This window comes from Heterocephalus glaber, unplaced genomic scaffold (genome assembly GCF_053883595.1).
Source record: "Heterocephalus glaber isolate CG9 unplaced genomic scaffold, H.glaber_assembly_v1.0 deba00000347, whole genome shotgun sequence".
Taxonomy (NCBI): Eukaryota; Metazoa; Chordata; class Mammalia; order Rodentia; family Bathyergidae; genus Heterocephalus; species Heterocephalus glaber.
Genome location: NW_028258143.1, coordinates 41,640,667 through 41,661,273, shown reverse-complemented (window position 1 = coordinate 41,661,273; position 20,607 = coordinate 41,640,667). Strand labels below are relative to the sequence as shown.

At 35.1% G+C, this 20,607-nt stretch overlaps 1 protein-coding gene across 1 annotated transcript; it reads left to right on the top strand.

The window, feature by feature from the left end:
• Positions 1-4,005: 4,005 nt before the first annotated feature.
• On the top strand, positions 4,006-5,572 carry LOC101696542 (glutamine synthetase). Its single transcript, XM_004835869.4, has one exon. It carries the CDS (start codon positions 4,033-4,035, stop codon positions 5,149-5,151), a length of 1,119 nt encoding a protein of 372 aa, XP_004835926.2. The 5' UTR covers positions 4,006-4,032; the 3' UTR covers positions 5,152-5,572.
• Positions 5,573-20,607: the final 15,035 nt, after the last annotated feature.

Here is a 20,607-nt window from a genome sequence, read left to right as displayed (position 1 = left end):
GCTGGGAAGGGAGAATATCCTTCCAGTTCACACCCCAGTGACCTGCCTAGTCTGAGCAGACCCTACCTTTGAATACACGAGGCCTTTGGGGGATATTCTTGATCTAAATCATAACAAGCTTCCTCACAAAAAAACTAAAAATAGAAATTGATTTGACTCAGCTTTAACTCTTCTGGGTATTTTCCTGAAAAAGTTAAAGATGTATTACAGTGATAGATGCATGCCTGTGTTTAATAGCAGCACAATTTGTAATAGCTAAAACTTACAGGTCCATCAATAGATGAATGGATAAAAGAAAAATGGGATATATGCACTATGGGATATATGCATGGAGCACTACTCTGCCATAAAGAAGGATAAATTTGAGTCATTTGTAGGAAAATGGATGTACCTTGAGACCATAAGGTTAAGTGAATAAATCACACATAGAAGGTTAAATAACACATGGTTTCTTTTACATAAAACCTCAAAATATAAATAAAGAGTAAAATAAAAGCTAGATGATAAGAAAAAGGGAGATTGAATTGTGGGCATGGAAAGGGGATTTTTGGATGGGGAGAAACAGGAGAAGAGGGAGGAGAAGGGGGAGTAAAAATTATTAAGATGCACTACATATACATACCAATACCCCAAGATCAATGTGGTTATTATGTATTGCAAACAAATTCTAATAAAAAAAGATATACTTCTACCCTGCATTTAGCCAACTCACACAATGAAGGCACAGAAGCAGAGGCCCCACTGCATGATAAGTGTCCTACAACACTCACACTGAAAATATCTGATGAACTGAAGAGAAAAATGTTGGAAGTCATACATGGAGCCTGAAGGTTATCTGTTAGAAATACTTAAAACTGCAAGGGAAAGATTCTGAACTCACTGACCATTACTCAAACCCATCAATTTTTTTTATTGTTTTACCAACACACGTATAGTACATAATGATTACATTTATTGTGGGGAGTAGATACTACATAATGTATCTTAATTATTTTTATTCCCCTTCCCTACTCTTTCCTCTGCATTGCTCCATCTCAAGATCCCCTTCCTATTTACCAAAGATCTATCTCTATCTTTTCTATCTTTTCTTTTGCTCTTTAAATTATTTACACCTTGAGTTTCTCAGATAAGAGAAGTTATGCTACACTTAACTTATGTGTCTGATTTATTTCACGTAACATTATGGCCTCAGGTGTATCCATTTCCCTACAAATGACTCAAATTTATCCTTCATTATGTCAAAGTAATACTCCATTGTAAATAAATACCACATTTTCTTTAACCATGCATCCATCGATGGATCTACAGACAGCTTCCATGATTTAGCCATTCATTCCATCAATAATATTTTTTAATTATCAACTAATGCTGCTAAATGTGAAGTCAGATGATTGCTAGCCCTATCCCTAAAGCTCCCTTACTACCAAATCTTGGAATTATATGAAGTGTGATCAAAACACAAAATGAAAGTTTAAAATTTTAAATATATATATATTACAATAAAAGATATAATGCCATTAATCCTCCCCAAAATACTCCCCCTTGCTTAGAACACACTTATCCCATCATTCTTGCTATTTTCCGAAGCCATTCTGGAGGTATTCTTTCATGAGTGTCTTTAGTTGCACTCTTACGGCTGCCTTGATGTGCTGTATCTATTCAAAATATTTACATTTCATAGTCATTTTTACTTTGAGAAAGAGCAAGAAGTCACATGGCTCCAGATCTGGTGAATAAGAGGGATGAGGACACACCATAATGTTTTTATGAGCCTGCCTTTCCATTGGATGGCACTTCACAGCAGCATTCACCATATTTTTATCATACTTTTTAAAATAAGGAAAATGCACATCCAGAACTGCTTCAGATAGTGGCAAGAATAATGAGATAAGTGTGCTCAAAGTGAGAGAGAATATTTTCAGAGGAAGTAATGGCAATGTGTCTATTACTATAAGAAATTTGTTTTGTAGTTTTTTGTTGTTGTTCTTGTTTTGTTTTGTTTTGCTTTTTTGAGACAGGGTTTCACTATGTAGTTCAGGCTGGCATTAAACTCACCATGTAGCCTGGGCTGGCCTTGTGGTGATTCTCTAGCCTCAGCCTCCCATGTTCTGGGATTACAGGTGTGTACCACCACACCCTGCAGAAATTTTTTTAATTTAAACATTCACTATGTATGTTGACCACACCTCATAAACACAGTAAAGTTTTTGGAAATGGGTCATTCAATGGAGCTGTGAGCAATAAGCACAAGGTTCACCTTGTTTTCAAGCCCTTCATTGCCAGACCTGTGTATTCTGGTTATGGAGAAACAACACCAGGTATTATCAATGGTCCCCTTTCCATCTCCAAAGCCAGCATGGTGGGTTGAACCTTCATATCACATCACTCCAACAGCTTGCTCTACTGCCTCCTTGCACTTTTAAGGATTCTTAGGATTACACCGAACCTACTTGAGAAATCTAGGAAAATATTCCTACTCAAGTCTTTGACTATATTTTCAGAATCTCTTTTCCCATGTAAGGTAACAAATTCACAGGTTCCAGGGATTAAGACATGGACATTTAAGAAGGTCACACCAGTTGATGGCATAGCTACAAAGAAATATTCCACATTCCACATTCCTTTAAAATACAGTAATTTGACTATACATACTTAATGGGTATCTTAGGGTTGAAAAGAACTACACAGAAATATTTAACTGTTTCCAGCGGTCATATTTTGATACTATTGTTGGTATTGTTAGCATACAACTTTTTTGAGTATATTATGGAGAAACACAAATCAATAATTAGATTGCTGAAGAAGGACATAAGGATTTTCAGCATGAGAGAAAGAGAATACAAATTTAAGATTAAGATGGCTAAATAAAAACTCTAGAGTCCTACATCAGAATCAGAAGTATTAGTGCAAACCCACGAAGCATTTTAGTTTACAATCTTACTACATTTTTGTGTATGTGTGCACAATTCTCAGCACAAGGGCCGTGGACAAAGCTCAGCAGTTGAGCACTTGCCTAGCATGTAGGAGGCTCCAGGTTCAATCCCCAACACCACAAAACAAACAATTTCTGGCACAGTTTCTTAAAGGAGCAGACCAATAGCAGTGATAACCTTTAGCATCCAGACTGTAACTTCTAATTTCCAGAGAAGTAGAGCTCATTACAGAATATGTGAGAAGTGAAAAATGAACCACTTAGAATCCACGATGATGCTAAAAAACATCTTGTTATACAAGAAAGGAAAGAAAGCCGTTAGAGACTAGTGAAAGCCCTTTCAAAAGAAGTCAAGACTTACACTGAACGGGCAATCATGGGCCAGAGATGGAACACTTTGATAATAACTACAATAGATTAGACACATCAAATATGTTTAAATATATGAGTTTATAAGATAAATGAAATAGGGCCAGGGATTTAGCTCAGTGGCACTGTGCCTGCCTTGCAAGCACAAGGTCCTGAGTTTGATCCCCGGTACCCAAAAAAATAGATAAATGAAAATAACTCACTAGTCAACTTTGGAAAATATTGGGGAACTAACTCATTATTTTGAAAATTGGCAAATAAAGAAAAAGGATTAATTTACCTTGTTGTAACCAAATAAAGAGGGTAATAACTTTTATAAGTATTCTAGATAATAAATAAACAAATAGTTGAATTTTTTAAATCTTTTTGAAAGGTCTAAGGAAGCAATAGTTTGTAACCATCTTGACTGATAGGGACAAAAAGAGAGATTGTGTCTCTTGGTTGACAGGGAGAGACAATCAAATATAAAAGAAGTCTACAATATCACCTAGAAAATAGTGTTGCCACAAAAGTCTAACCTGATAAAGCCCCAACTCTTGATAGATAAATGGGTGCTTGTTATAGTACTATTATATAATGCTTGAATTTTTAATTAAAAACTTTAAATGTTGAGCCTGCAGAGCGGAGAATGAGAGAAGCGCAGGGATTGTGAGCAAAACATCAGCCTCACTTCCCTCACCTCATTCTTGTGGCTGCTGTGCTCCTGCTCACCGCCCGGAACATCTTCCACTATGGCCATCTCAGCAAGTCCCCACTTGAACAAAGGCATCAAGCAGGTATACATGTCCCTGCCTCAGGGCGACAAAGTCCAAGCCATGTATATCTGGATTGATGGTACTGGAGAAGGGCTGCGCTGCAAGACTCGCACCTTGGACTGTGAGCCCAAGTGTGTAGAAGAGTTGCCTGAGTGGAATTTTGATGGGTCTAGCACTTTCCAGTCTGAAGGCTCCAACAGTGACATGTACCTTATCCCTGTTGCCATGTTTCAGGACCCCTTCTGCAAAGACCCCAACAAACTGGTGTTCTGCGAAGTTTTCAAGTATAACCGGAAGCCTGCAGAGACAAATTTAAGACACACCTGTAAATGGATAATGGACATGGTATGCAACCAGCACCCCTGGTTCGGAATGGAGCAGGAATATACTCTGATGAGGACCGACGGCCACCCCTTTGGTTGGCCTTCCAACAGCTTTCCTGGGCCCCAAGGTCCATATTACTGTGGTGTGGGAGCAGACAAAGTCTATGGCAGAGATATTGTGGAGGCTCATTATCGGGCCTGCTTGTACGCAGGAGTCAAGATTACAGGGACGAATGCTGAAGTCATGCCTGCCCAGTGGGAATTCCAAGTAGGACCCTGTGAAGGAATCTCCATGGGAGACCATCTGTCGGTGGCCCATTTCATCTTGCATCGTGTATGTGAAGACTTGGGAGTGATAGCAACCTTTGATCCTAATCTCATTCCAGGGAAATGGAGTGGTGCTGGCTGCCACACCAACTTCAGCACAAAAGCCATGAGGGAAGAGAATGGTCTGAAATACATTGAGGAGGCTATCGAGAAACTAAGCAAGTGGCACCAGTACCACATTCATGCCTATGATCCCAAAGGGGGCCTGGACAATGCCCGGCGCCTAACTGGATTCCATGAAACCTCCAACATCAACGACTTTTCTGCTGGTGTAGCCAACCGTAGCGACAGCATCCACATTCCTCAGACTGTTGGCCAGGAGAAGGGTTACTTTGAAGACCGTCACCCTTCTGCCAATTGTGACCCCTTTGCTGTGACAAAAGCCCTCATCCGCACATGTCTTCTCAATGAGACTGGCGATGAGCCCTTCCAGTACAAAAACTAAGTGGACTACACTTGCAGCTGTCGAGCCCCTCCTAGTTCTCTGCCTTCCTCCAGCTCTTCCCCATGTTTCAGTTGTCCTACTTGTCCCCACTGTAACTCAAAGGGTGTAATATCAAGGTCTTTTTATTCCTCATGCTCAGTTAATCTTGCTTTCTTTGGCCAGGATAAGAGGGATCAAGTTCTTAATCTTTTCACACCCACTCACCCCCTCTGTCCCTATCACAGAAACTTTAATGCATTAGTTGGGACACAGGTAAGGAAACTAACCACTTTCCCCCTCAAGTGTGCTTGTCCAGTAGATGTAGCTATCCAGATGGAGCAGATGTGTGCGTGAAACAGCAGGGGAGGAGATTTTTCTTCTTCAGGGTAGCTGAAAGGGGAAAGACCTGATTTGGGTTAAGTGAGGAGATCTCTCTGATGGGAAGCTCTATTTTCAAAGATATAAGTAGAAATTAGAGAAGGAAGAGCGGTTGGGGATCAGGGAGGAATGTCCATTGGTTTCTTGCTGCAATGCTCCCCTATTGGGGCTCCACACAGCAACCCCCATCTCGTGAACACAAAGCTGAGTAAACTGATGGATATCCTTACCTTCAAAGAAGAAAAGATCCTTACCACTTGGTCCTCCATTTATAACACAAAGAGTAGTATTTTTATATATAAATGTAAAAGCAAAAAAAGTATATATGGGTATGTGGATATGTGTGGGGGTTTTCTAAAAGGAGGAAATCATCCTGGTCACTAGGTGCCAAACTGGGTTTAGAAATAAGGATCTCCTTTTGGGTAGGAGTGGTTAATGTGGCTCTTAGTCCTTCCTTATTAAGTAAGGTTGTCCCCGCCCTGCCCACTTTCAGCAGAAGGAGGACACTGGACAGTTAGAGCCTTGTGGCTGGGTTTAAAGATACATGCATACCTATCCACAGCTGAATTTAGAAGTGTGAGTTGGATGGTCAACTTGAGCATGTCACCTGACGGTAGGGTACAGGAGTTCTATTCTGGTGGGGCTAGCATGTCACTAAAACAGGCCTTTTGATATATTAAATTTTTTAAAAAGCAAAACAAGTTTAGATTTTAATCAAATTTCTAGGGTTTTTAAGTGTAATTTTACAGAATTGCCTGTTTGCTTCTACTCTCTCCTTCTACTCTGCTCTTGGAGTTGGGACAGGACTAGAGTTAAAACACTTGTAATTTTGTATCCTAATGTCTCTCCTCCCAGTGCAGAATATTGTTTCTTAAGGAGTTGTTTCTTTTAAAATAAACCCCACCTCCATTCCTAAAAAAAAAAAAAAAAAAAAAAAAAACTTTAAATTTTAAGTTTTTTTAAAGAAAGAAGTAAAAACTACTTCATACTCCATTAGTATCAAGCTCTTTTCTTTAAAATCTTTTGCAGCAGTTTACATTTTTTTATCACATGAAAAAGTTCCCCATAAAGTCTTCAAAATAATCAATGCCACACAGAATCAAACAGAACACCCATACTATACAGAGTACAAGAGCAGCCTCCTTATCTGCCAGAAAATCACAAGTTCAAAGTAGATCCTTTGTTTTCAGTTTATCGTTATGAACTTCATACTGCATCTATCTTCAAGGATCAAAAAGAAAAATTTTAGTGGGTAGTATTTCAGTGGGTAGACAAAGAATTGGAACTGACTAGAGTGAAAGATGTATCAGAGCAAATATAGAAGAATATATAAAAAGTTTTTTCCAGTTTCTAACACTTTACGACAGCTAACTCAAGTAAATGTGAATGAGGGTATCTAGCTCTTCTGATACAATGTCTGGACAAAAGTCGTCCTTCCCACCTTCAGTTTCCGTGGTGCTGCTTTAATTTTTCAAAAAGGATAAGGTGGTATAACAGAAAAGGAATGAAATAATGATGAACTCTCTCGAGTTTCTTAAATACATAAGAGGTAAGCAGCTAAGATGCAATGAAAGGATACGAGTGGGAAGTTTGTGACCCATGAAGTTGATACTGCAGGAAGCTTGAATGAAAAGTTGAAAGGCTTTATGAGTAGGCCAGACTAGATAGATAGTGAGGCAATTAGAATCATTCCTTGCTGCCAAGGCATCAGGCCAACATGAATTATAACCCAAACTGAATGAAGCAGAATAGAAAATAGAAAAGGCTTTAATGAAAATGTTGGAGAACTCACAAGGGATGGGGAAAGTGCCAAATAACTGGAAGATGGCTAAGTAAACTAAAAGGTCTATTCTCCCACCAATGCATGAGGGATTTACAAGTTTAACTCTCATTGCTGTTAATAGGAATTCTATGTGTGATCCAAGGGTGTATTCATGGAGAAAATGCATCTATTAGTGTCTCGATTGGCCTCTCTTGAGCCAACACTGGCAAATGCTCCAAATTGTGTGGTAGTTTGGTGACAGGGACTAACAAGAGCTAGAATGAAAACCAACAATTTAGCTTTATCTTGTAATCTTCTGATAGTACAAGATCCCTTATCAGCAAAGAGAAATATATATTCTATGCAACCTTTCCTAACATTTGCAAACGTTTAGAATTAATTTCCAGAAAATTAAAGTAAAAGAAAATCAGAAAATCTTATTCAATTGGAAAAGTTTGTCTTTGGAAATAGAATCACATTTTTAATCATTTTCCACCTGAAAAGAATCCTATTGTTAACTTATTTAACAACAGCTACCATAATGCCTAATATACTTAGACATAACAATGATAACACAGTTGCTTTACTAAGGATTGTACTTAATCATGACAACTAGTTTATGAAGTGGTGATATCTATATTTCAGATATAAATAAGTGTAATTAAGATATTAAGGCATTTGCCCCAGATCACCTACCTAGAAAGTGACAAATTAAATCCATGTCTGTCTGGCTGCAAAGCCTACAATCATACCTGGACACCTCCCTGCCTGCTATATAACAGCAACCTCAGTCTTCCACTAGATCACTGTGACTTAATATAATTCTCAATCCAACCTACATTTTCAAAAGCATTGAATATCCTATAAATTTATCTTTACATATTGTCAGGCACAGAAAATTACATTTTTAAATAGCATCTCTCTCAAAAAAAGAAAAATAGAAAAAAAAGAAAAATAGGATAATAATTTTTATAAGATGATTAAATAATTTTATCCAAGAGTGAACATTTATTGAGTCTATTACTGTATGTGCCAGGATCTATACCGGACTCAATATGAAGACAAATAGACCCCCTGCTTTCAAGATCAGTGTCTAGTTGGAGAAAGAGACATAAGCAACTCATTAAAATACAATCTGCTACTTGATACAGAAAAGGTAGTACAAAGCACTGTGGGAGCACATTATAACATTTATAACTGTTGGTTTATTAATAATATTAGCAATTTTATTACCTTATATTTATCACACGTTATTTTAAAAACTTGAATAAAATTTTACTGAAAGCTCAATAATATTTCATTCATAGCAAATTTTCCTTCCCCAAATCCCTATATAATATATTCAGGTCAAGCATCGCTGTACTCGAATTGTTGGTGGAGAAATAGTGGTTCAACAAAATTAGGTGATTTATAGGCCCCAGAAGTTACTCTCAGTACCATATTTTATTTCTTCCAATATAAAATTAGTTTTTCTACAGAAATCTTAATTAACCCAAACTAATATGAGCTTTAAAGACTCTTGAAATTAGCTTAATTCCTAAGGAGCCAGTTTGAACAGGTTCCATCAAATAGTCTGAACAACTGTAGTTCAACCAAACAGCAGAACAATTTCCAAAGCCATAGATAAATGCTGGATACTGCTTTCATTTCAGTTAATTAAAAGTATTGGATCCACTATAGTGCAATTCAGTGTAGATCTTTAAAAATCGATTAATCTATGCAAGTTTCAGATAACACCTAATCTAAATGCCACAGCTTATGACTGGATTTAATCAAACTCTGGCTATTATTTATTGACCTATCCAAAAAAGGGCAGTTGTTTTTATTTTCTTCTACAAAGATACTTGAAAAATGCATAAAGTCTCAAAACCAGCATCAATACCCATTACATGATACAGTAATATTTTTGTGAATATTAAGATTATTTTAAATGTAAAATATTAAGAGAACTAGCAATGCAGGTTCTAGGAGAGAGGACAGATAAATCTGATCTCTTATTTCCTTAATGCTAACTACTTGGTGATGATAAACATGACTTTATAGTCTTTTGGTAGTTACATAATTTCACACAGCCTCTCTTCACTTGATTACCAGAAGCACTATGGCTATCCTTATGAATAAACTAAGGAGACATGATTAGGCCTATGAGTTTAGGGATAGCAGAAAGGCCCGGATTCCAAAATATCTTCTCGCCCTGTTTGGTGACATTTGAAGCAAGTATCTCATTCTTTTACCTCAGCAGTACTCAAAATTAGAATTATCTGGAGGTACTAATTCCCTATCTTGTGCTTCAGAGATTCTTATGTTAGCCTTGGCATGTGTTTTTTGTTGTTATTGTTTTGTTTGAAGCATGGCAGGTGATTTTAATGAGCAGTCATGCTTTAGAGCCACGGGTAAGCTACCCAGGCAAATTTGATATAGCAGAAACAAAGAGGATATGAGATACAATCTATAAAATAAATAAAGAAGTAGAGAAACAGCCTATAAAATAAATGCACAGTGGGGAGTTCAGGACAGTTGGGGGCAAGAGTTGTCATCAGGCCCTCAGCTAAAAAGTAAACCTAAGACTGTTCAGAAAGACATTATTGTGGTAGGAGGAGGGAAAGCAGTGTTGCTGAAAAAAATGTAGATCTAGTTTCATATTACTATCATGAACATAGAAATAAGATTTTGTCTCACAAGCATACTCAATTAGTTTTGCATAATAAAATATTATATATACTATTAAAAAGAATTACTAATGCAGCCAGAATTAATGATGCACACCTATAATCCCAACACTCTGGAGGCTGAGATAGGAGGAACTCAAGTTCAAGGCCAGCATGGACTACACAGTAGGATCCTATCTTTAAAAAAAAAAAATTTAACTAATGTAAAAGTGCATTCACTCCCTTTTATAATCTTATTTGAAATTTGAGACCAAAAAATAAAAGGCCATTTATAAAAATACTCAAACACATATTTTAAATTCTGGTTTTGGTTTTGTTTGTACAGTGCTGGGGACTGACTTGAAGACCCTGTGTATGTTAGGCAAGTGCTCCACTATTGAGCTATACCCCTAGTACCAAAATAAATATTTTTAAACTATGAAGGAAAAACTTCTCAATTTGCACATAAACATATTTAATTAAAACTATAAAAATAAGCCCCATAAATGAAAAAAGAAACTCTATTACTATTTCTCTTTTTTATGTCTTATTTATTCTTTTTATAGAAATTGCTTCTTTTTAAAGAAAAACATTAACATTTTGAAATATAAAACACATAAAGTTGATGTTCCACTTCAGAACATAAAATATTGCACAAAAAACAACTTGATCTTTAAACTTAAACATCCAATATCAGGCCTACAGTACATTCTAAGTAAGTATGTTCATCATCTGTTTCAATAAGATATCAAAAAAACTTAATTTTTTTTTTATTTTAGCAATCTCTTTCATAGGTTCTCACCATTACTACAAATGAGGGACAAGATGATTCCCTATAACCTTAACAATCTTCTGATAATTCTACAAACACTGTCCTTTCTTTTAAAAGGTGCAATGTTATTGGTAGAGATTTTTTCTAATTTAAAATAACTATTTTGGGGGCCAGAGATTTAGCTCAGTGGTTTCACTGTCTGCTGCGCAAGCGCAAGGACCCGAGTTCGATCCCCGGTACCAAAAAAAAAATAAAAATAAAAATAAAATAAAATAACTATTTTACCAAAAGCTTTATTTCTGTTATACAAAGTAAGTTTTACAACAAAATTATCACTGAGGCAGTGATAATATTGAACAAAAGGTGAAGCCTTCTCAATTCTTCATCTATAAAAGAAGCTTACAAAGCTTAAACCATTAATTCTGAAACAGATGTACTTTGGAAACAATAAAGAGTCATGATACACTTTCCTTTAACTGCACTTAGAAGAAATAATGGCTATTTATAACTCAAATAACAGCCCAATTTTTTTGAAAAATGAAAAGCAAAGAATCCACTTGTTTTGCTTATATTTCACTGTTAAAGTACTAAAGGATCCGCTGCAGATTTATTTTTGCCTTCAGTTCTTAACTCCCATTTGATCCAATTTTTTCTTTAAACTGATTTTGTAGTAATAGTTCTGAAAGAGAGACCAGCTACCATCTCACTTATCTTAATGCTTTGTACAACTGCTTCTAACAGTCATTACACTGAAACCACATTGCCTGAGTTCAAATCCTGATTCAACCACTGTGACCTTAGACATGTTGCTTAACCTATCTGTGCTTTAGTTCCTTCAACTATAAAATGAAAATGATAATTGTATGGATCTCACATGATTGCTATGAGGCTTAACTTAGTTAATATGTTTAAGAAATTAGAATAATGTCATAAAGGAAGCATTCAGTAAGTATTAGTAATTAACATTGTCACTATAATATTTTTGTTATTTAAAAAATCAACTGTTTTCCAGAGTTGCCATGGTGTCAGAGATGGTTTATGCTTGTACTTTTTCATCTGAATATTAGCTGACTTTTATGTACTTGATTGGAATTTCAAATCCATTTCATGACAAACTAAACTAAGTGCATCAGCTTGAGATAAGGTTTGATGCATGATAATAGTTTAAACAGAGACAAATTTTTTTTAAATTTAAAATGCTGTATTCTAAGAGGTCATCTCCATTTCTTCCCTCTTCTCTCAATTTCTACCCCACCACTCCATGCCTTTATCAGGCAGCACCATCCTCTCAAAACTAAATGACATTATGTTAAACTTTTTAAAATTTCAATAGAAGTAGATTTCTTATCCTCCTGATTAAAAATTTAAGGCAATAGTGAAATGAAGAGATCATGGTTTCAGGCAAGGCTAACTTGGGGTTAAATTCTTGGCCTAACATTTAGTAGGTGTATAATCATCAGAAAGTTTACATAGCTTAAATTTTTTGTGCCTTTATCTCTTTATCTGAAAATAAAGCTGCAGCATTTCTTGCATGGCTGTCGCAGAAAGTAGATTATAAGCTTTATAAAGATTCAGAAATAATGTAGCTCAAATCATAGCTGTACATGAAGCTGTACACAGACAATATTTCTCAGACTTATGTGATCATACCAATGAGACAGGCATTCTTTGGGGAGACAAATGATGAAACTAATTTTAGAACTTTCAAATTGCTATTTAAAAATTTTAAAGTACCTGATGATATGATTCATTTACAGAAACATTTTTAAGACATCCCTGTACTTTGATCTCTAAATCTAATATATAAAAGTGTAGTTTTGAGTTTTATTTTTATTTTTATTTAAAGATTTTGTGATTGAGAAATAAGTTTGTTAATGCCAACATCTGAAATTTGCTTATAAAACCCCTTCATTATGGATAGGCAGGTGGTAATTAGTACCTATGTAGAGGTAGCCCATGAAATTTACATAGATTCTCAAATTATTAGCAGCTAAGAGAGAGTGCATTAAAACCAAACTAAATAGGGAATTATCTATTTGCTTGTTTTGTGTAAGTCCCTGAAATCTATTCCAGTGAGACCAACAAGCAAAAAAAAAAAAAAAATGAAGTAAAACAGGCAGAAGGTCAAAGTATCATAAATGCTGTTAAAGTATTCGATAAAAGCTACCCATTTGAGGTTCACTGCACCACACTGGGAAAAATGATCTTCCCATATTTAGACACAAGTGATAGCAAGCAAAACTCGCTGGAAAAGATGTGATATTGTTATACAACAACACACACAACCATATTTATTTTATTATTGCTACCTATGTGCCCTGTCGTGTTAGTAGGAAACCTGGTTTGATGTACATGATATAATATTTGGAAGCTGCTCTGATTTTTCTATCCTAATTAGCAGGATGTCTGGTAAAAGTCAGCAAACAACACAATCCCTCAGTTTGGTACTAAAACTAAATCATAATTCTCCATAATATTTTTAAAACAAACAAACTAGGACATGAATTTTTTCTGGATTCATTTTTTTCAAAAATTTCCAAGATCCCTCCAGTCGATACATAAGATAGGGCACATATTGTTAAGGATAAGTTGTTAAAGTGAATATGAAATGTGCCTCTCAAAATATCATTTACACATTTACCAGATGGTAAAATAAACATGTAAATTATTATCAAGTATATACCAAATTTATATTAAAATTTTACACACTGTAGGAAGGGTGTAAAAATTATCACATATTGTATTACTTGTTCACTTAATAGTTTATTAGCATTTCATAAATATTATTCAAGAAAAATATTATTTAAGAACTAGAGATGTGGTTTAGTAATAGGGCACTTGCCCGCCATGTGCAAGACCCTAAGCTCAACTACTACCACCACAAAAAAAGAAAGAAAAATATTTAAAGAGGATTCACATGCTGCTGATCAGAACTATAGAATCTATGACACTCGTTAGAAAATAAAAAGTAGCCAGTTTTCTCTTTTCCATTCATTAAGTGAAGAGGAAAAGAATGTTAAAAATAAAATTTTAGGGCCAGGTATTTAGCTCAATGTTTGCACTGCCTGCCTCGCAAGCACAAGTTCCCAAGTTCGATCCCCAGTACCAAAAATAAATAAATAAAATAAAATAAAATCCATAGGTTAACAGAGTTAATACTTTTGTGAGATGTTGCATTAAGTAAGATAGGAGATTCAATGGACATGTACATTTTTTTTTGGTACCAGGGATCAAACTCAGGACCTTCCACATGTGAGGCAGGAGGCAGCACCACTGAGCTAAATCCTTGGCCCCTGACATGCACATTTTTATACTAAAGATTATCCAGAATGCTTCATGTTATATAGAGCCTCTTTTTGTCATTCCTCTTTTGTTAACAACTACTGTAACAATTTAAAGTAATAAATGTAAACCACAAACAAGAAGAAAGAAAATGAAATCTCTTTAACGTTTCTATTTTTCCAATTCTGTCTGGGTTCATACTTCATAGACAGAGTTTTTGAATATCAATAAAAGCACATTGTAGCACCTCCAATCTCCTTTTACGGTTTAATCACGTTTTAATGCATTAGTGGCTTTAGTCATCTGCCATTTGTCATTGCTCTCCAGTTTTGTGGTCAGATTTATCTGCAGCATGATGATAAAAGTATGGTATTATTATAACAAATTACTTAAGGCAGAATCTCTGAAATAAACTACCTTTAGAATTACCAAAACTAATTTAACACATATCACAACCACAATTATTAGAAAGGAGACTTATAAAATTTAATGAGCTATCTTTTAACTTTTCAATCAGAATGACTGGCTTAGGAAATCCTCGAATTCAGAAGCAGAGCCCAAAGCATCTAGCCCAAGTATAATATATCTTTGAAGCATCATGTGTCGAAAGAAATCCACAGAAAAATATCCATGAATCATAACAGAAATATTCTTTGAGGGTCACAGAGGTAGTTTAATTTATTATTATGTTTGTCCAGGTCACATATATACACAAACTATGAAAACCCTGAAGTTCAAATCCTGTCTGCTTCTGCCAAAAACTTGGAACCTAAAACTCTGGGTCTTTAGAATTTCATATTTCAATTAAATATATATATTTTTTTGTAGTACTGGGGATTGAACTCTGTACCTTGCGCTTTCAAGGCAGGCAACAGCACCACTGAGCTAAATCCCCAGCCCTATGTATTTTTGCTCTTTATTTTTTGGTACCGGGGATCGAACTCAGGTCCTTGCACTTGCAAGACAGGCGGCGGAACCACTGAGCTAAATCCCTGGCCCTTAGAATTCCATATTTCAAATTAGGATTTATTATCTTTCCAGGATAAAGTAGAATATCAATTAATCCATTGAGCAGTCCAGAAATTTTAATATAGTGTATTCTAAAAAGCAAAGGCCCTAAAATTTAGTAGGAAAGTATTTTTCCTGCACTGTATTCCCAATAACCTAATATTATTGGTGGCACCACTATCAGGAGTCACTAGAAGAACAAAGGGAGAGGCTCAGAACTTTACTCTCCTCCAACAGAACAGCTCCACATTGACACGCTTTATATTCTGCATATCAGTTCATCTTGAAAGCGTTCTGTTGTTAAAAACGTGTAGTCTGAAGACCACCATCTTACTTGGGAATGACAGAAAATTCATGATCATTTGTTAATGCTTCTTCCTTTTGAGTATATATTAAACATGAATTAGCCTCTGCTCCTTTCAACTCATCTCCCACTTAAAAGAGTAGTGTAAATTATGTAGAGACAGAAAAAAATTGATATCTTAAAGTTTGAGATATCTTCAGAGTTATAATTGGATTTTTTTTTTTTTTGCAATGCTGAGGATTGAACCTAGTGCCTTGCACATACTAGGCAAGTGCTCTACCACTAAGCTATATCCCCAGCCCTGAACATTTTTTATTAAAAGCAAAATGTGTAAGGAACAAGTTACAATGAAGTTATTTCAGGCAATATAATAATTTTCTTATAACCTGAAAAGGAAAAAGGAAGAGAAGCAGCTGTTAACTAAACTCTACTTTATGCCCTTATGTATGCAAAATTCTATCAGAGTATTTGAAAAAATAAACAATTTTCCATTCTTTTATCTTATGCATTAGTAGTTTGGTCGAGTTGTGAAAAGAGATTTTAAGTCTCTTAAATATGTTGTTGGCTAATACAGTAATAGAAATTTTTATGGTAATTTCCAATATGCAAAATGCTATTATATATACACAATTTACTAATGAAATGGGACAAATATTCATTTTTTATTCATAAAAATAAATCATAAATTTTACTCTCAAAACTTTCAGCTTATTTTAAAATGAAAATAATATATATTCCTCCTAACTCTTAAGAAAATTTAACAATCTAGAAAGATATGTCACATTCCTATGTTTTCTCATATACCATCCCACCCCAAGATTACACATTCCCCAATTCTATGTTCCCTTAGTAGATAGATACCTTCCTATTTTCGATGCCAATTTCTAATTTTATCAATATGATCAAATTTTTAATTATGTCAAGACTGACATAGTTGGAACAAGTGAGAGGGTGGGGAAACAAATTTTCATATACTTATGGAGTAACTATAAATTGATACAGCCTACAGCCTAGAAATTCCACTTTTAGGAACTTGTCCTATAGATATCTAATAGTCTACAGACATGAATGTACAATGAATCATTTTTTACAATAGCAAAAACCTTGGAAGAACTAATGCACATAAGTGAGGGAATGGTTACATTTGGTGGTTTATCCATATAACTTAATGGTAAAATGTTAAAAAGAATGAGATGAATATGTCCTGAGTTAGAAATATAGCCTAAATATATTAAGTGGGAAATATAAGTTGCACAATGGTACAAATGTTTTCTTCTAATAGGATTCACAGGAAAAGCCTTATTTCAATTTGATCAGAGGCCCAGTTGTGTTAACATAAAAAATGTTCCATTACATGCACCTAGATTTTTTTTTTTTTTTTTTTTTTGGTATCAGGGATCAAACTTGGGTCTGTGCGCTTGCAAGGCAGGCAGCAGAAACACTGAGCTAAATCCCTGGCCCTGCACCTAGATTTTTTAATCTTAGCATCCTTTTACCTCCTATGCACTATTTCTCAACCATCAAAATTATTATTTAGCCAGGCACAGGGACACATACTTGTAATGCCAGGTACTCATGAGTCTGAGGCAAGAGGATTGCAAATTCAAGGTCCTGTCTCAAAATGAAATGAAAAAAAAAAAAAAAAAAGACTGGGATTTAGCTCATCGGTACTTGCCTAACATGTGGGAAGCTCCAGGTTTAATTCCAGTACTAGACATGCATGCATACCCATAAACCTAGTACAGTATCTATTTCTTAAATAGGCCTTTGCTTCCCTACCTACCTCCAAAACTCTTGCTTATGACTTTTCTTTTTAATGTTCAGAATGCCTTTTCACTCTCTACACATCTGCAAGTCCAGCTTCACCAAATATCACATCCATAAAGTTTTCCATGATTCCCCCAGCAGGGTATAATCGCACCCTCCACTATGCTCCCAAAGGATTTCTCCTGTGCTTCTTTCTAGAACTCACTACTCACCATTTTAATCTTGTACTACAGTGTTTTCACAAATCAGGACCTGTATTTAATTCATCCTACAATCTCCATAGTGTCTCATGTAATGCCACAATCACCGTCAGGAATCAACAAAAGCTAAATTAAAATATTAAATCCAGGGCTGGGGATTTAGCTCAGTGGTTCTGCTGCCTGCCTCGCAAGCGCAAGGTCCCAAGTTCGATCCCCAGCACAAAAAAAAAAAAAAAAAAAAAAAAATTAAATCCATATGAAAAGTCCTTGTTATATCAGTTTATTTTAAAGAATCCCTGATCTTTTATCTTTCTGTGAAAAAGAGAAATTTATTTCTCAAAGTTGTGAAAGCAACAGAGAAAGAAAATTCATCTAAGCTACAATAACCCTCAACAAAAACATAAACCAGGGAGTTGCACCAAGTCCTTTATTACTCTTCCTCAACTGACAATCCACAGGAAAACAAGGAATTGTGGGACATCCACTTTGGATATCTACAAAGTAGGCTTACTAACACCAGAGAAATTCTGAGCTTTGGTTCAGGTATTCCTGTCTTAAACACCTTAATTCACCTTGGAAAAGACATATTCATTAGGATTTCTAAGAAATGAAATATCATGACATTGCTTTTAGTTAGCAACACATAATAAGTAAACCTTTTTGTTTAATAATAGTTTAAGACTACAAAAAGAGCAAATAAAATTCATTAGTCCAAAGATTTCATTTTAGAAATATCTGTATCCTCCTTCTTGCCAAATTGCATTCACTAATAAACAGATTTCATTTTTACCATAAATTTTTCTTTTTATTAAGTAAAAATAAGAAGCTAAAGTAATCAAAAGATTGGCAGATGGAAGCAGTGAGAAGCAATGTACACAGACAATTCAGAAATAGGAAATGTCTAAATAACGAAAAATTGACTATACATCATTTCTAGGAAGTATGTTAAATGAACAAACAAAAAAGTATAATTTATACAAATAAAACTTGGACTCTCAGAAATTACAACAATCTTACTTCACTCTTTTAAAAGGCTCAGTACAGTAAAATTAGGATAATGAAATATAATTTCAAAATGTATGTTAAATCCAAAACAAGGAATAAACCAAAAACTGTGCATTTGTTCTCTATTCCATTTACCATTTTTCAATCTGGGAACACTTCTAAATTTAGGAGTAAGCTATAATAAGCCATGGTCATATGACTGCCTAGTTTCTTGAACATTAATAAATACTTAATTCTAGCACAGATGAAATATTGCATTTGGAGAAGTGAGTAGCACACAGTCTAAGAAATAAGTAGAATCAATAACTAACTTTTCTTCTGGTTGTTTCTCATTTATTTTTAAATCTCAGAATCTGCACATTTCTAAAGATTTTACAAGCTAAATTGCAAGGTTTTTTTCTAATAATTTAAGCTTAGTAAATTCCAAAATATATTTAATCAAGCTTTTTCCTTTTAACCTTTTGAGTTTTAGCCTTTTCAAGTCCCACAGCTGGTGAATTTTCATATTCTACATTATATTTCTCAGCAAATAAAGAGACCTCAATTCATCCTGTCTTCTATAGTATAATGCTTCCATATACAAATATTATATAAAATACAAACATAATAAATTACCATTGAACCATTATTCCTGGGAATAATAGCAAACAATAGCCCTTCACATTTTAGTGGATTCTGAATCTGAAAAAAAAATGTAAAGTTTCTGATATTTCTATTACAATACACTGAATACAAGAACTTTTCAAATATGTAAATTAATTTGTGACTCAGTTTGCTGGGTGACTTTCTCTTCATGACTAAAATGGATGCAACCACTTGAAAATGAATGACTTGGGAAGATGCCATAGAATAGGAAGCTATCTGAGTAAGCTCCTTGTATCTAGCCTGTATTGAGAGGAAGAAATTTTTTCATCTGACATATTTAGAGGTAATCCCTCTATACAGCTATGCTATATGACTGACACTGTCTAAACTGACTTCCCGCCCTTAGAATTCTGTATTTGTTCTACGGATTAAGACTATTCTGAATAATATGGCAGTTAGTCTTTGGCGAATGACATCACATGTCAAACATGCAATCCTCCCAGACAACCTTCCAATTTCATTCTATCCAGATAAAGGCTACCTTATGGATGATTGTATAGTTTCCAGAGACTACACAAATCATCATGTTTTATCATAATAAACTGCAGGAGCAGTACAAATGCTTCTTCAATACAGAAAGTGAAAATACTTTAGGCTGCTTTTCTCTTATAATTAAGAGGATAAACTACCTTTTCTAAAAGATGACGACAGCCAGGCATGATGGCATACACCTATAATCCTAGCGTTATGGGAGGCTGAGGTACAAGGACAGAGAGTTGGAGCACAGCATAGGTAATAAGTAAGACCCTGTCTCAAAATTTTAAAAAAATAAAAAGGGCTGGAAGGCTGGGACTGGAGTGCAGCTCAATGTAAAAGCCCTAGATTCAATCTCCATTACCAAAAATAAAATATAAAAGGTGACCACACTAATACATTTTTCAAAATATGGAAAGCATTTGAAAATAATTGTTTTTAAATCTATGTGCCTATTTTCAATTTTTAAAAGTTGCTATTACTGTAGACCCTCGGCATGAAATTGGATAGAGTTCGCCAGCAGCTATTAAAATTAAAACAAACCACCCCATCATTCCTTTCACTGAAAAAAAAAAATATATCAAACAAAAAAAATGTAGAGAAGTGGTTCCCAGTCTTTGCACCACATAATAATTACCTAGGAATCTTTAGTGCTGATGCCTGGATCTTACCACCAGATATTCACATCCAGATTTATTTGATATGGGGTACAAATTCTGACATCAGAAGTCTCAAAATTCCCCTGGTGAATGTGATGTGAAGCCAATGACCTAAAGCATATGAGAAGTGCCACTATCCTCTTCCCTCTATCTAGTTGTGCCTGTCAGGAAAGGAAGGAAGCAGTTCACACAAGAACCACACCAGCAAGTATGGGCCTGCTTATCCCCAAGACAAGTGACCTTTTCAATAAATCAATATGTTTGGAGTGTGTGTGTGTATACATGCATGTGAGACAAAGAGAGGAAATGCTTTTTTAAAATGTTAAATCCTAAATTACAGCAATCTCAAAAAAAGACACCTTTAAAAATCTCTTTAAATTACAGCTCATAATGGGAAGAACATTGTAAAGGACAATCTCTCTGTGTCCAACCACCCTTTATGCTTTTAGGTACTCAAGTAGATTATTAAACACGTGATTCACTCCATTTGAGCGTAGTAGTGCATGCCTGTAATGCCAACACCCAGGAACCAGAGGCAGAAGGATCATAGTGAATTTGAGGCTAGTCTGGGCT

Bases quoted from the DNA above. Each gene is read 5' to 3' on its own strand.
- LOC101696542 (XM_004835869.4), top strand. From the start codon at position 4,033: ATGGCCATCTCAGCAAGTCCCCACTTGAACAAAGGCATCAAGCAGGTA.